Consider the following 14,458-nt stretch of genomic DNA (forward strand, 5'->3'; position numbering starts at 1 on the left):
AAGCCTTCTTGGAAAGATGTAATACTTGTGGTTTACTCCATAGAAAAAGGCATTTTGGTGCTTGCCTCCAAATTAGTGCATTTTTTGCAAGGCTAATGGTGAGAGCTCCTACCACTTATTAATTTCTTGCCATTTTGCTTCCGATATATGGGACTATTTTCTTTCTTTATTTGGTTATAGGTGGATTCCCTCCAACAGATGTTCAAAGCTTGTTTACTACTTCTTTCCTTAGATGGCCAAAAAAAAGGGGCATGATTATGTAGAGGTGTGTGAGCGTTGTCATATGCTGGACTTTATGGGAGGAAAGGAATTCCAAGACATTTTCTGAAATAGGAAAGAAATAAAGAATGTATTATTGAAGCAATAATAGTTAGGGTGGTAGATTGGTTAAAATCTTTGGGCCTGTTTGTTGATGTCTCTATGGGTATGCTGTTGAATAGTTGGATAGAGGTGGCAAACCCCACTCCTACTTATTCATCTGCCTGTCCTATGTGGTCACCACCAACCCTTGGGTTTATAAAGTTAAATTTTGATAGGAGTAATGAAGGAAATCCAAGTTCCTCAGGTGCATGAGATGTTTTTACAGATGAGAATGAAAAGGTGATTGCAATGTATTCAGGTTCCATTGGGGTTGGGGACTCTCTCGGAGCTGAGGTTTATGTTGTATTGGAAGGCATAAGAAAGACAAAGGAATTGAATATACAAGAGTTGGTTGTTGAAGGAGACTCAAAGTTGGTTTTAAACTGGTTACAAAAGGATAGTGGGCTTTAGAAATTTGCCAATGAAAGGAAGGAGATTAAGTGACTAACTAGGGGTTTGGAAATCCAATTTCGTTAGGTGAAGAGAACTACAAATGCATTTATAGATACTTTGGCAAAGCAACGGGCAGGAAGGGATCAAATGTTTTGGGCTATATTGTAATTCATTTCTTGTTCTCTTGGGGAGAGTTAAGTCATCTTATCTCTCTCTGGAGTGTTGTAATTATATTGTTTTTTAATTAAATGAGTTTTTGTTATTGATAAAAAATGTGTCATAACTTTCAAAAAGTATTTTTAATAGATATTAAAAATATAATAATAATTACAATTATTATTATACTAAAAATAAAAACATTATTTTACTTATATAAATTAACAATTCTAGAAAATAATATTCAGAAAAATTAATATTTATTAATAATAGTGTTAAAATCTTTATCTATATCTATTATATATTTATATATATACTAAAATTCATATTTATAGTATTTTCATTAATTATTTATTGTATTTTTATGATAAATATATTTTGAAAAATTATGTATAAATCTATTTGCATTTTTTATTTAACAGTAAATTTTCAATAATTATGGAGATTAAACTATTGTTATTTAGCTTTTTTGAAACTTAATTTATTGTACTTATTGGATTTATTGTATTTTTGTTATAAATTTATTTTCAATAATTAAAGATTTTTGTTATAATTTATTATTTAATATTTATTAGAGATTAAACTATTATTGAAGATTAAGCTATTTATTGATTAATTTAATATATCTTCAGCATTTATTGTATTTTTAGTAATTATTTATTATATTTTCAATAATTATGTATTTTTTATATACATTTTGAATAATTATTGAATTTTAAACTGTTGTTATTTATTAGAGATTAGACTATTAATTTAGCTAAAATTAATTATTTTTATTTTCATATAATGAAGAATTATTAAAAGTAGTATATAAAATATAAATAATTATTAATTATTTAAGAGTTAAAATATTAAAAAATGTATACTTTTATGTGTTCTATTGTTTCACTCTTGCTTAACAAAGCCTGTACATCACACAGGTTAAATATTTTACAATGCAAATACATACAAAATACAAGGTTTTGCACTCCATATATTTCTATTTGTACTCATTCCAAACTGAGCCTAAGGCTCTGTTTGTTTGCGATACAAACGCCAAACCGGGGTATTTATGTACCCCGGTTCGCGTTTGCGAGCGTTTATTTGATACGTAAAAAAGTAATGATTATCAAAGCAAAAATATATTTTCTGACACTTTTATACTTTGATAAGAGAGCATTACTATACCTATTTTTTGGATACAATTTTGTATTCTTTTGATAATTAACATTTTGACAAAAGTTAAGACATTTGAGCATAAGATAGTTGGAGCATATAATGATGGGCCCACAATTTGCACCGATTTCAAACAAACAAGATGAATGCAAAAACGATTTAAAATGTGGATCATGTTTATACTGATGAACCAAAAAATGAGTAAATATGTAGTGTACATATTTGCGTTTACATTACAACCAAACACAGCCTAAGAAATTCTGTCAAAGAATGTTGTATGTAGTGATGTTACCAATTTCTGATAGAAGCTTTAGACAGATAAAATCAAATGGGATAATCCATTCAATACAAATCTTATCCGAATCAAATTTGGATTGTAATTGGATATTAAATACTATAAATAAATTAAGTTAAAAATGATCAAAATATTTTATCAACAAGATGTGCTGAAATTACTTGTATGAAACTCGAATTGAACACCCCCTGGTAAAACACATGTATGCCAACTCTACTGACTGTGACAATATTAATTATAAGTATATATGAGAAAATATGTTTAAGTAGAATCAAATCAAATTTAGGGATTGATGAGATTGGGTCCAAATTCAAGGCTTCTCCAGATAAGAGAGACAAAACATTGAGGGAAAGCTCTTAAGGAATTTACCTGATTAGCCCACACAGCCAAGCATCCTGTAGGACCACTTGGTTACTGTCACATGGTATTCATATGGACAAACATGTCACACAGGGAGAGCACTGTGGAGAGCCAAATTTTTCTTGAGAGCGAGGATGTATGATAAGCAAGAACCATCGGTGGATAAGGAAAGGGATATTGCTAATGAACTTTCTTCTCTTTTCTGATTATAACTTAGCTATATATTAGTACTGGTTCGAGTTGAGATTTGGTAGTAAGTCAAATTGGTTTCTCAAAATTCTCCACAGCTGGCTCTCAAACTCTATTTCTTTTATTCATTTCCAATAAGAATGTGCATGGTGATGACCCATTAATTGAAATGGTCAGTTGATGTCCCTCCATATATGGAAGCATAGGACCAGAGTAATAATGCAATAAAAGTGATTGGGATCTTCTCTCTCCAACCATGGGCATCCAATCACACATTGCGAACATCTCCCCATGAATTTAAGATCTATGTAAGGAAAGCATTCCCTATGCATGGTTAGATTTCGTGTTCTCGGAGTTTTTGCTCTCAAGAGATTCGCGCTCTCGCGAAGGTCAATTCCGGATACAGGGGGATCGAAGGAGATAAGAAGAAAGTGCCAATTACTTGGGCACCCAATTCTGAGACTAGTGCAACACATTTTGCCTATTCCAACTGCCAATTAGCCTTAATAATTCATCGGAGAAGTACGGACAAGCCTAATGCAGAATTCTGAATTCTGTTGTAATTCTATAAACAATCAGAAGGTCAAAAACCCACACCTTATGCATCTATATTCGTCTGTGAATTGGCATCAATTCCGAGTTGACACCTACCCTAACTGTCCTTTAAGCCTATAAATTCTGACTCTGGGCTGAACGGTCATTCTCTCATAATTCATTGGTTTTTTGCTCGACCTTTCAATTGAAAAAATAGAAAGTTTGAAATTACCAATGTGAAAATTTGATCTTAGTACTTACACTTTGTCTAACAAAAACTTTGAAAGTGGATCTCAACCATACTTTATAGAGCTATCTATGGAGCGGGTCTGGTTTGGGACAGGGTGAACCACTCCCAAACCATTTATTAATCGGTTTTATAAGAGAGACTCAGAACTGAACCAATTATTAAGTGGGATAATTCGGAGATATCAATAATTACCTATTAGAATAATAATTTAGTTCATTTTTTTAATAAACAGTTTATATATTTGGTAGAAAAAAGTGATTTTAACCAAAATCTTCTTGTAAATTGTATATGAAATTGACCCTTATAGACATAGCAATTAGCAAGATTTATGAGAAAAAACAGGAGACCGTTAAGTTCGGATTTTAATTGGTAGTAAAAACTACTCTCAACCCAATTACTGATCAACACACAAACAAAGAAGTCAGAACCAAAACCAACATTATCAATGGGGGCAGTTCAGTATTGTTGGATAGATCTGAACAATTGACACCTCTACTATTATATGGCTTCCTCTATAGCAATTAGATGTTGGACCCCATAATAGCTTGTTGTCAATTCTCTTATCAGAAATTATATTGTTGGACTGTAGCTGGTTGGCTAGCTTATGTGTGCCTACTAATTTTTAATAAAAAACAAACAGACTTTGCCATGTGGGTGGCTTGATATCTTAGTGAGGTGTGGTGATATGATTGAAGATGAATTAGACACCACACCCCACGTATAATGTGCTATTTCGTCTTAAAATACATTGGGTATGGATGAATGCTGAGTATGTGTTGTGGAAAATTTCCACTTGATTCACATACATATAACCTTTCATCTACTAAACCAAGTAAGCACCGCACCATTTGCTCCAATAACTCCAAATAGTCTAATTAACGTGGCGTTTGATAATATTTTTCAGATTTTTGAAGTTTGAAAATATTGCTTTTCAGACATCAAAGGTGTTTAAAAGTGTATCTGAATTTGGGTTTGAAAATTATTTGTAGATTTGAAAAAATAAGACATGGGCCAGGCACTAAACGCATTCAGATGAGTTTCAGACCTGGCCAAAAGTCCAAAATACCCTTGAACTCTCGCCTCTCTCTCTCTTCTTCTTCTTCTCCTCTTGTCGTTGCAACCGAATAATCTAATTTAGGGGTAAAATAGTGAAATTAGTGAATTTCGGTTGTTGAAGATTTGATACAACACAAACAACCTTCATTATTCAGAGCCTCTAAAAAATCAAAATACAAGTCTCTTTTCAGATTTCAGATACTTTTTAAATCTTTTTTAACTTTTCAGATTTTAGATTTATCCAAGGTTTTAAATTTTGCAACGTATCAGCCAATATGGGCCGATACATATCGTTTTGGAAGAGTTTTGATACACAGAACATGTCTAATTACATGGTTTCATATTTTTTCGTCTGTATCAGATCGATACTGGTTCGTATTGGCTTTGTATCGGGCCGTTTCGGGTATGTATCGGTCGATACAATCCGAAGCGCGCCGATACATACACGAAACGGACCAATACGCATTATTTATCAATCGAATTTAATTTCCTTCTTTTTAAATTTAAATTTAATTTATCTCTTCTCTCTCGTTAATATCAATTTTAATTAAGTCTTAAAGTTTGGGACGTCACTAAATCCTAATATAATTTAATTAAATGCTCATTTAAATTACCTTTGATTACAACATTTAACAATGTCATTAAATGTTATTTAAGTGAAATAACTTGTTAAAATTCACAAACCAAAAGTAACAAGTTTCGAACCCAAATCATTTACTTATAACAATAATTAATTAACTATTATGCCAACATCAATTACTTATTAGAAAGACATGTTTTTTTATACTTAAAGTAATCTTTGCCTTGGTGGATGTTTCCCAACAAATGCTATAAATTTGATTATTAATATTTATATAATAGTAAGATGAATACAAGTTATATTGATTTATTAAAAATTAAGGTATATATTAACTTGTATACATAATAAATATTATCTAATTCTATATAAAATAAATATTAACTAATAATTGATTTCAAAAAAAATATTAACTAATAAATATTAGTATATATACAAACATTTTAGTTCTTCTATTATTTTTCAATGGTTACTAATTATATCCCAATACTTTATATAAATCATTAAAGAATGGTTTTTATGTTTAAATAAATTAGTTATACTCACATAAATCTCATTTTTATTATTGTTCATATTTTTAAAGATTTTTTTGGATTTTCTAGTATATACACATGTATCTTGAATTTTCATCTGTATCTATACATTTTTAAAGCGCAACTCGATACTTCTTTTAAAATTACCTTTCCAATACTTTGAACCTTGGATTTATCAAACATCATATAAATGTATAAAGATTCAACTATAATGCCAGAAAGACATTATACCAAAAATACTTACAACCAATGAATCTAAATCAAGGTTCAAAATATCGATATGCCCGATACGCTGGTAGGGGCGTATCAGGCATTTTGATACTTGTTTTTTCCTTTTTTTGTATTTTTTCAAAACTGGTTCAGGGGAACCGGTCTAAGAGCCCTCCATCCGCTGAACCGGTCAGACCCCCAATACACCCACTGTCTGGAACAATAAGTATCCGCGGACGTAAACAATACTTTGAACCTTGATCTGAATCGTAAAAATAGAAAGATCAAAGCTTTTCCCATATCATGCCTTTATGTCATAGTTTTTCCCTTTGTATTTTTACTTGAAATGAAATGCAAAGGTGGCACTGATGTATGCCCTCAACATTGCAATGCCATGTGGGTAGAGTTCTCGTGGACAGGAGATCGGACTCGTTTAAAGCACTTCAGGCATCATGTTTTCAGTATAGATTTTCAATAGAAATTAATATGTACGAGAAATATTGGTAACAATATAACTCAAACAGAGACAGTGTGGCTAATAATTAATGAAATCATTATACAATTGCATTGAGCCATAAATCACCATCAATTTAATTAACAGCCCGTTAATGATTAAATTAGTGAAGTTCGATATTTTTAGTTACTACCGTCACAAGATCCCATCTCTATCTCAAAGGATTAGATTACACATTAATTATGCCCCTTTCAACTATAGAATTCTCCACAGCTTAAAAGACGAAAAAAGACGTCCACACATCTTGATCAAATTCAATATATATATATATATCGTGATCATATTAATGTAGCCAGACCTTTCCAGATAAAAAGTACATAGAGAATAGATAATAGTAACAATTTCCTCATTATTTGAAGGAAGAATAAAGTAGACTACTCACCTTGGAAGCAAAGGTGGCTTTTGTTTTTCTTTTTTTTTTTTTCCTGAAAACAAGCAGGATATAATGTTTGTGATGTTGTATGTTAACCCACTCAAAATCAAATAATGGGAAATGCTATCCTCTTCTTTGACCTTTTGTGCGATCATTTAATAACACCAGCTGGGGGCGTTCCACTAACAATGAATTCTCCCACAAACACCTACAAATTTCAACTACGACTTCGGTGTTCCCTCTTACTAATAGTAACCATTAACCTCAACATTTGACACAGCAAAGCATTCATCTATTTTGATAAAATTTGGGAACCAACCCAATTCATAACAAAGGGAAAACAGACACTGGGAAGGCCATTAGCCTCTTTTAAACTCCAGCTCTAACAATCGGTGCCGCAATCCCTTCACTCGAATGCATCATCATCGTCATCGGGAAGAGGCTGACTAGCTGCCGCAGCAAGCTCTGCCTCGTGCCTGTGATAACCATCATTACACATAGGAAGGTCAGGAGACTTAACAGACTATAAAAACTTCTCAAAACTAGTGCAACTACTAGAGTATTAACCAATTTAGTGGGTTCAACCCCCCAAAAAAAATCATTTAAATCAACATCTAAAACCTAGGAGAGATCATGACAGTCGTCTGCATTAGTGGTTCAACTTCAACCATCCAGGTAACATACTTGGTTTGGAAACACTGATATATTAACAAAATGCACCAATATATTTTCCGAGAAAAATGGATAAACGGGCTCTCCTCTCTAAGGGTTGATCAATGTGCATTCCAACCTCTGAACAGGTGAATTACATATCAAATTTTCTGCTCTAAATGGGAATGCACGTCACAAGTACATCACAAAACATGATTTTGGTTATTTGACTAGTTTTATTTTTGCTATGTAAAAGGCAGAGGCAAATGCTTACTGTTGCTGTGCTGCCAAGTCAATGTGCACTTCAGGAGGTGCAAGAGCAGGAGACTCAACAAAATGGAGGTTAGGATCCCTACACCACGAAAACAACTCAGTACAGATTCACTACAACTGCTCGCAAGATCCTGAAAGCAAAAATAGAACATAAGATTATTAAAATATTATTGAATTACCCAGCAAGTTTTCTCGCAAGATAAAGGAAGGGCTTCTCAAAATTGTAGTTGCTCTTTGCCGAAATCTCATAGTACTGGAGATTCTTCTTTCTGTGAAATGTAACTTGCTTTGCCTTCACCTGCCTGTTCTTGACATCAACCTTATTTCCACACAGAACAATGGGAATATTTTCACACACTCTGCAATTACAACCATCAACAGACAAACTCAGAAACATAGTAGCCAATAGATTGAAGGGATGATGATCATAAAAACATTTACAGAGGTAAAAAGAGAAAGGGAAAAACAACACTAGTTATTCCACTCACCGACATAGATCCCGGTGCCATGTAGGAACATTCTTGTACGTCAGTCGGGCAGTGACATCAAACATAACGATAGCACATTGTCCATGGATGCTGCATGGCAGATAGTATTTTCAGTACACAGAATAATTTAATACCAGGTACCAAACTGCAGCAACTAGTAAGTCCAAAATATTAACCTACAAAATCACTAACACAAAATTGGAAAATATCAGAAAAGCTTTATGTCCTGCTAAATGCATGAAAGAGTGAACACAAGAATGCACCAGAAATCTCAGTCTGAAATCTGAATACATGAATCATGAGATGATTATCAAATTAACATTTTACAGAAAGAGTATCCTAGACTTGAAAATGCATTGCTAAAATAAGATAAAGAAAATAGTAGTGATCAAGAAGATGACATGGCCATGAGGAGGTACAAGGAGATGACATGGCCATCTCACAAGAAGATCAAAACCAGAGATGTATCAGACTAAGTTTACATGATACACAAGAGGAAAAGGATAACCCATGCACCTAGGCATCTATACCCTACAATAGATTTGAATTTTATGAATAATGCCCAGTACCAACAACCCCCAAGTTGCAGAAGCAAAACTATTTCTGTACTAACTCAAGCGGATGAGCCAATATGGGAAATATCATTTTCAAGTAATGATAATCCTGCACATGCTACATATCAAGCATGTTGCTTTGTGAATAGCAAGAAGGCATATTGCAGACGGATACATATGCACGGGAATATTCAGAAATCGATTCAGACTCAAGATAAAATATCAAAATACCAAACCCATTATCAAGAAACGAATGTTAATTCAAAGAGAACAATGGCAATGGAAGAGAAAATTGAACATCAGAACCCAAGGTGAATGTAAATTAGATGATATAGACAGCATTTACCAAGCCTCAAACAAGCTATTATGAGAATACTCAATCAAACTGAATCATTTCCTACTGAAGAAATAAACATAAAAAATCAATGGACAAATGGAAGAAAGATATTGCAATCTTCCTCCCAAAGAATCAAATGACGAGAACGATGAATGAAACACAAAAAGAACTAGCATGGAATATAGCTCCAAGCAACCCACATTTCTTTGATCCAACATGATACAAAGCGTGATTTTGTAAGGCACGGATAAAAACACCATCAATAAATACCATAAAAACTCTCTTCCAATCTCAACAATGCCATTCCAATGTAAGATATGCCTACAGAGACAGAATGAAGTGAGTCCGGATCTACTGACCAAAACACATTGCTGGACACATTCATCCAGCCGCACATTGGGAACATCTCTTGTACTTACTTTATATTACCAATATTCCCAATGTACATCTGGGTGAAAGTGGCAAGCAATGTGTTGTGGTCAGCAGATCCTAACTCAAATAAAGTACACCTCTAAACTTGTATGATTACCAGAATCACATACACGAAATTTTATGAACATAAATCCACATTAAAACCACGAATTTTAAAAAGAAATAATGTCCAAAGATAAAACAAAATGACATAATGTCACCAGAGGATGAGATATCATAATTATGTAATCTATGCAGGAGTTGGGAATTAGAATTATCCCACAGCTCTTTAGCAATCATATAGGGCAAAAAGGATTAATGCAAAAACATGTTCCTCTGAAAAATAGTGCAACAGAAAATAAACCAATTTTATAGGGAAATGTTCACTTTTCTAACAATTGTTAAAAATAATGGAATTCTACCATAGCTTCTCAAACATATTATTCTTGGGTAAGCTTACCAGAAACCCTTTGACAGACCCTTTGGCAAACAACCCAAGCATAACACTCATATACAGTAATTAATACTTACTAGTATCCATCTCTAAGTCCGCCAAATTTCTCCTGCCCTGCGGTGTCCCAGCAATAGAACCGGATCTTACCACAATTTGTAAAAAAGTCCAAAGGATGAACTTCCACCCCAATAGTCGCTATTTACAACAACCAAAAATACAAAACCAATCAAATACACGAATGGATTTAAACAAAAAAAGCTAGAAGATGGAATGCCATCATGGCAGAGTCACCTACGTTCATACTTCTTCTCGAACTCCCCAGTAAGATGCCTCTTCACAAAAGTTGTTTTCCCTGCATCATTCAAATACTTTCGACTGAATCAAAACCACTAGTAACAAAAACAAATTCAAAAAGCGTTTTATTCCAAGCAGAGGGTATCTTTTCCAACTCGGCTAGTCGGATTTTAAAAGATATACGCCAGTGGCTTAGTCTGGCACACATGCACGGTGGCGGGATTCGTTTTATCTTGAAAAGCACCATTTTCTTCAACAAGTAAATGAATGCGTCTGGAAAAAAAATGAAGAACTCTACCCACTTTTTTTGGGAAATCTAACTTCTAATCTAAAATCACATTAGCAAACGCATTTTGCTTTTCTGTTACGGAAACCCGGGAGAAAAAAAAAAGAATTTTAATAAGATTTATCCAAGCAAAGCCTTATTTGACGAGCTTGAAGCTTGGGTATTTGAAAGTGAATCCAGTGAAGAAATCGATACCTGTGCCACCGTCACCAACGATGACGAGTTTGAAGCTCGGGTAATCGACCGTCTGCTGGTTCGGCAAAGCCTGCATGACAAGATAAAACAGGAAGAGAAATCATGAAGCCTCTGCCTCGATCATCAAGTACTAAAAAAAAGAAAAAGAGAAACCCAACACGCCAAACCCAAAACCCTAACCCTAGTAGAAAACAGTGACCAATCAACCAAAAAAACAAAACAAGAGAAGATCGATAGGCAGAACGAAATGCAAGCTGACAAAGGCTAAAACCCAGTGAAGGGATAGAAACAAATGAGACACAGATATAAAATGGAAACGAAGTCTACCATCGTCAATGGTTTCGCTGGTTAGAATTCCGTTGTACAGTAAAGAGATTGGAGAGAGAGATTAGAGAAGCGTAGAGAGAGAGTGAAAGCGTGCCAGAGGGAGAGAGGATTTTGGAGTATTTATAGGGGAGGGGGTTCGAGGATCCCTAAATAGTCTTGAATCTCGGACGTAGCTTTAAGCTGACGCGATTCTCTGAGCCGTCCATTTGAATTTGAATTCGTATCATCTACTATTTAGCGTTCCTTTGGCGGCATCTTTACGAAGCGTTTGATTGGCATCTGATTTTATTCTACGCCGGATTCAGGCTCTTCTGTGTTGGATCTTGAGCCGGGTAGTGATCCGTGATCTTTTGTTGCCGATGCGGATGCACCATTTATCAAAGTCAAACCGAACCAGACACTGATTTAAAAACTTACACTGTGTTTGGTTTGAAGGAAAAAGTAGGGAATATAGGTTTTCTTACATTTTCCTACTTTTTCCTTCAAACCAAACATAGCCTTAAAGTCATATTTGGTTAGGTAGGGAAAGGAAGGGATACAGGTCTCCCTATCTTTCTCTTTCTTTCCTATCTTTTCCTTCAAACCAAACATAGCCTAAAAGCTCGCATTTGTCTTTCTTTTATCGCCTTAACCCCCCTTATTTGGTTTGAAAGAAAAGCATGGGCATTTGTCTTTCTTTCAAACCAGACAGTCTTAGGGCCAAGATTGAGAGTGATTATTTAAAAATAAGTTTATTTGAATAAATATTTATCTTGGATCAAAACAATATTAATAAGCACTTATTAGCGTTTTGGAAATAAACTTGAAGAATAAGTATTCATTTGAGAAGTTCAAATTTTGGGCTAATTTTTAAGTACTTATTTAATAAACACTTATTTCCTTTTTGACATGTCTTGACCTGCCAAATATTTTGAAAAATACCTATAGTACCCCTAGTTGAATATACAAATGTTTTATGACCATTTGTTAGAATAAAAAATTATTTTTAAGCACTTATTTTCCAAATAAGCACGGACAAACTTAGCCTAAGAGAATAAGGATGGTATAGACAAATCTGGATCACTCTCTAAATTTGCTAGCCACAAACCGTTCCCACACCCATACCCATAGAACACCATTCCCACATCAATGGTATCATCCTTTTTTTCATCGTATCGGACCCGTGTTGAATTGTAACGGCCATATCGAGGGTGTATTAATAGCATATTGGTGGATACACTACGAAAAATATACAGGCAAAAAATAAAAGGGGAAAGAAAGCCTTATTTCACCCCCCCCCCCCCCAAAATGACTCTATAACTCCAAACATCATTCCTAGAGTGTAAAAATAAAAAAAGTAAAAAGCATAAGAAACAAGTGTGAATCATTAATGTTTTCTGGAGAATTTTCAAAATTTGAAAGAAATATGGTAAAAATAAGTTTTTTTCTTTTTTATTTTCATAATATCTTATGATTTTTTTTCTTGAATACTTAAAAATGTTTAAATCTATGTTGACCTATATTTCTTATATTCAAAAAATCACTTTTTTTTTTGTATTATGCGTATATTTATGGAAATTTTATGAACTAATCTGGGAAAATATTAAATAACAAAAAATTTGAAAATATAATTTTTTTATCTGCCTATAAAGACTTAATGTGTTTTAGATCCATGGATATCTATCATATCCATAGAGCAATTGAATTTTCCTCTTCAATATTATTTCTATTTTTAGAATTTAAAAATAAATGCTAATTAATTATATTTTATGATCTAATCACAATGATTGAATATATTAAAGATATATGGATGATTTACCATAACCTAAGAGCAATTAAAATTTCTTCAGATTGAATATATTGTACAATGTCTATTTACTTTTTGTAATTTTTGAAAATAAAAAAAAATAAATAGCAATTATTTAAATAATAAATCATTATTAACAATATTTTCACATAGAAGTTGTGTTAATGCATGTTTTATGGTTGGATAGGATAGTTGAGTTTTTCCCATCCCTTAAAAACTTATGAATTAGAATTTATAAATTATAGTTACACAATGTTTTTTAATGAAACTATAATTAACTATGATGCATTTCTTCATAAAACCATTAAAATATATTAATTTAATATATGAATACCTCCGATATACATGCATATCCAAGGCGTATTCCAATATACCTCTTAAAATTCTCTTTCCGATACATTTAGCATTTCCGATACTTTGAACCTTGCATCTCCCCATAAAATATTCCAAATGCACAACTGTAATGTCCCATGTGAGGGATGTGGGAATGGGTTCCCTAGGGAGCAGGCCCCATGTGTGTGTGGGGTGCATTCTGTGGGGATTTCATCCTAATTGATAGTACCCAACTACCCATTGTGGGCAAAACAGCTTTTGCTCCATTGCTTTCATTGCAAGAAACCATGTTGGGAGGGTTATGAAAGCCTATTGGATATGCTTCCATCAACTTGGCTTAAGCTTGGAAATTCATAATGTTGCCCTCAATTTTCGTGGTCTTCCGATTATTACTAAATGTGCTTGTCATCAGCTGCCTTGGGAGGATGCTAGTTTCGTTGTGGAGTCTCAAGCACATCATCGAAGAGTGCCATTGTCTCAACAAGCAGATGGATATTAACATTAGGTACTGACATGTCTACCACGAGGTAAACCAAGCTGCAGATTGGCTTATTCATCTTGTGGGTAATAATTTTAATTTATCAACTAGTGAGCTTTCCAAAGAACTTGAATTTATTTGTTTATGCTTGGAGACGTGCTACCCCCCATCTTGTGTAGCCCCTTTCGAATTTATTAAAAAAACAGGATTCAGCGATTAAGGAGTACTCACTACTGACTGAAAACTAATAAGATTCAAACGAGCTATACCTAGATCCAAATTGGATCGGTTAAATATTATTAGTCGGATTTAATGGTTCCTTAGAAAATATCTAAATTTGTGTCTATGTGTCCATGCATGTAAAATGGGTGGATTTTTAAGTACCTAAATTGCATTTGATGGGATTTAAATTCAAAATTCGACAAGGAAACCAAGGTTGTAAATGGATCAGATCAATCAAATATAAGGTAGATCGAAATTTGATTCATTTATATTTAGATTCAAATTGTATTCAGATTGCAATCGAATATTGAATGGCATTAACATGTCAAGATAAAAACAATCATTGTATATATCATATATTATTAATAAAAATGAAATCGAATGAGTTTGATATTAGATTTCATAAGTCATAAC

At 33.3% G+C, this 14,458-nt stretch overlaps 1 protein-coding gene across 1 annotated transcript; it reads right to left on the minus strand.

Annotated features, from left to right (window-relative positions):
- Window positions 1-6,907: 6,907 nt before the first annotated feature.
- LOC104611155 (GTP-binding nuclear protein Ran-3-like) lies at window positions 6,908-11,366 on the minus strand. Its single transcript, XM_010278097.3, has 8 exons — window positions 11,226-11,366; window positions 10,899-10,968; window positions 10,419-10,475; window positions 10,201-10,318; window positions 8,368-8,457; window positions 8,059-8,238; window positions 7,881-7,958; window positions 6,908-7,431 (listed from the first exon to the last, which is right to left on the minus strand). The coding sequence occupies exons 1-8, from the start codon at window positions 11,226-11,228 to the stop codon at window positions 7,362-7,364; spliced, it is 666 nt and encodes a 221-aa protein (XP_010276399.1). The 5' UTR covers window positions 11,229-11,366; the 3' UTR covers window positions 6,908-7,361.
- Between the last annotated feature and the right edge of the window lie 3,092 nt (window positions 11,367-14,458).

Source organism: Nelumbo nucifera, chromosome 2, assembly GCF_055504915.1.
Source record: "Nelumbo nucifera cultivar China Antique chromosome 2, China Antique-T2T, whole genome shotgun sequence".
NCBI lineage: Eukaryota > Viridiplantae > Streptophyta > Magnoliopsida > Proteales > Nelumbonaceae > Nelumbo > Nelumbo nucifera.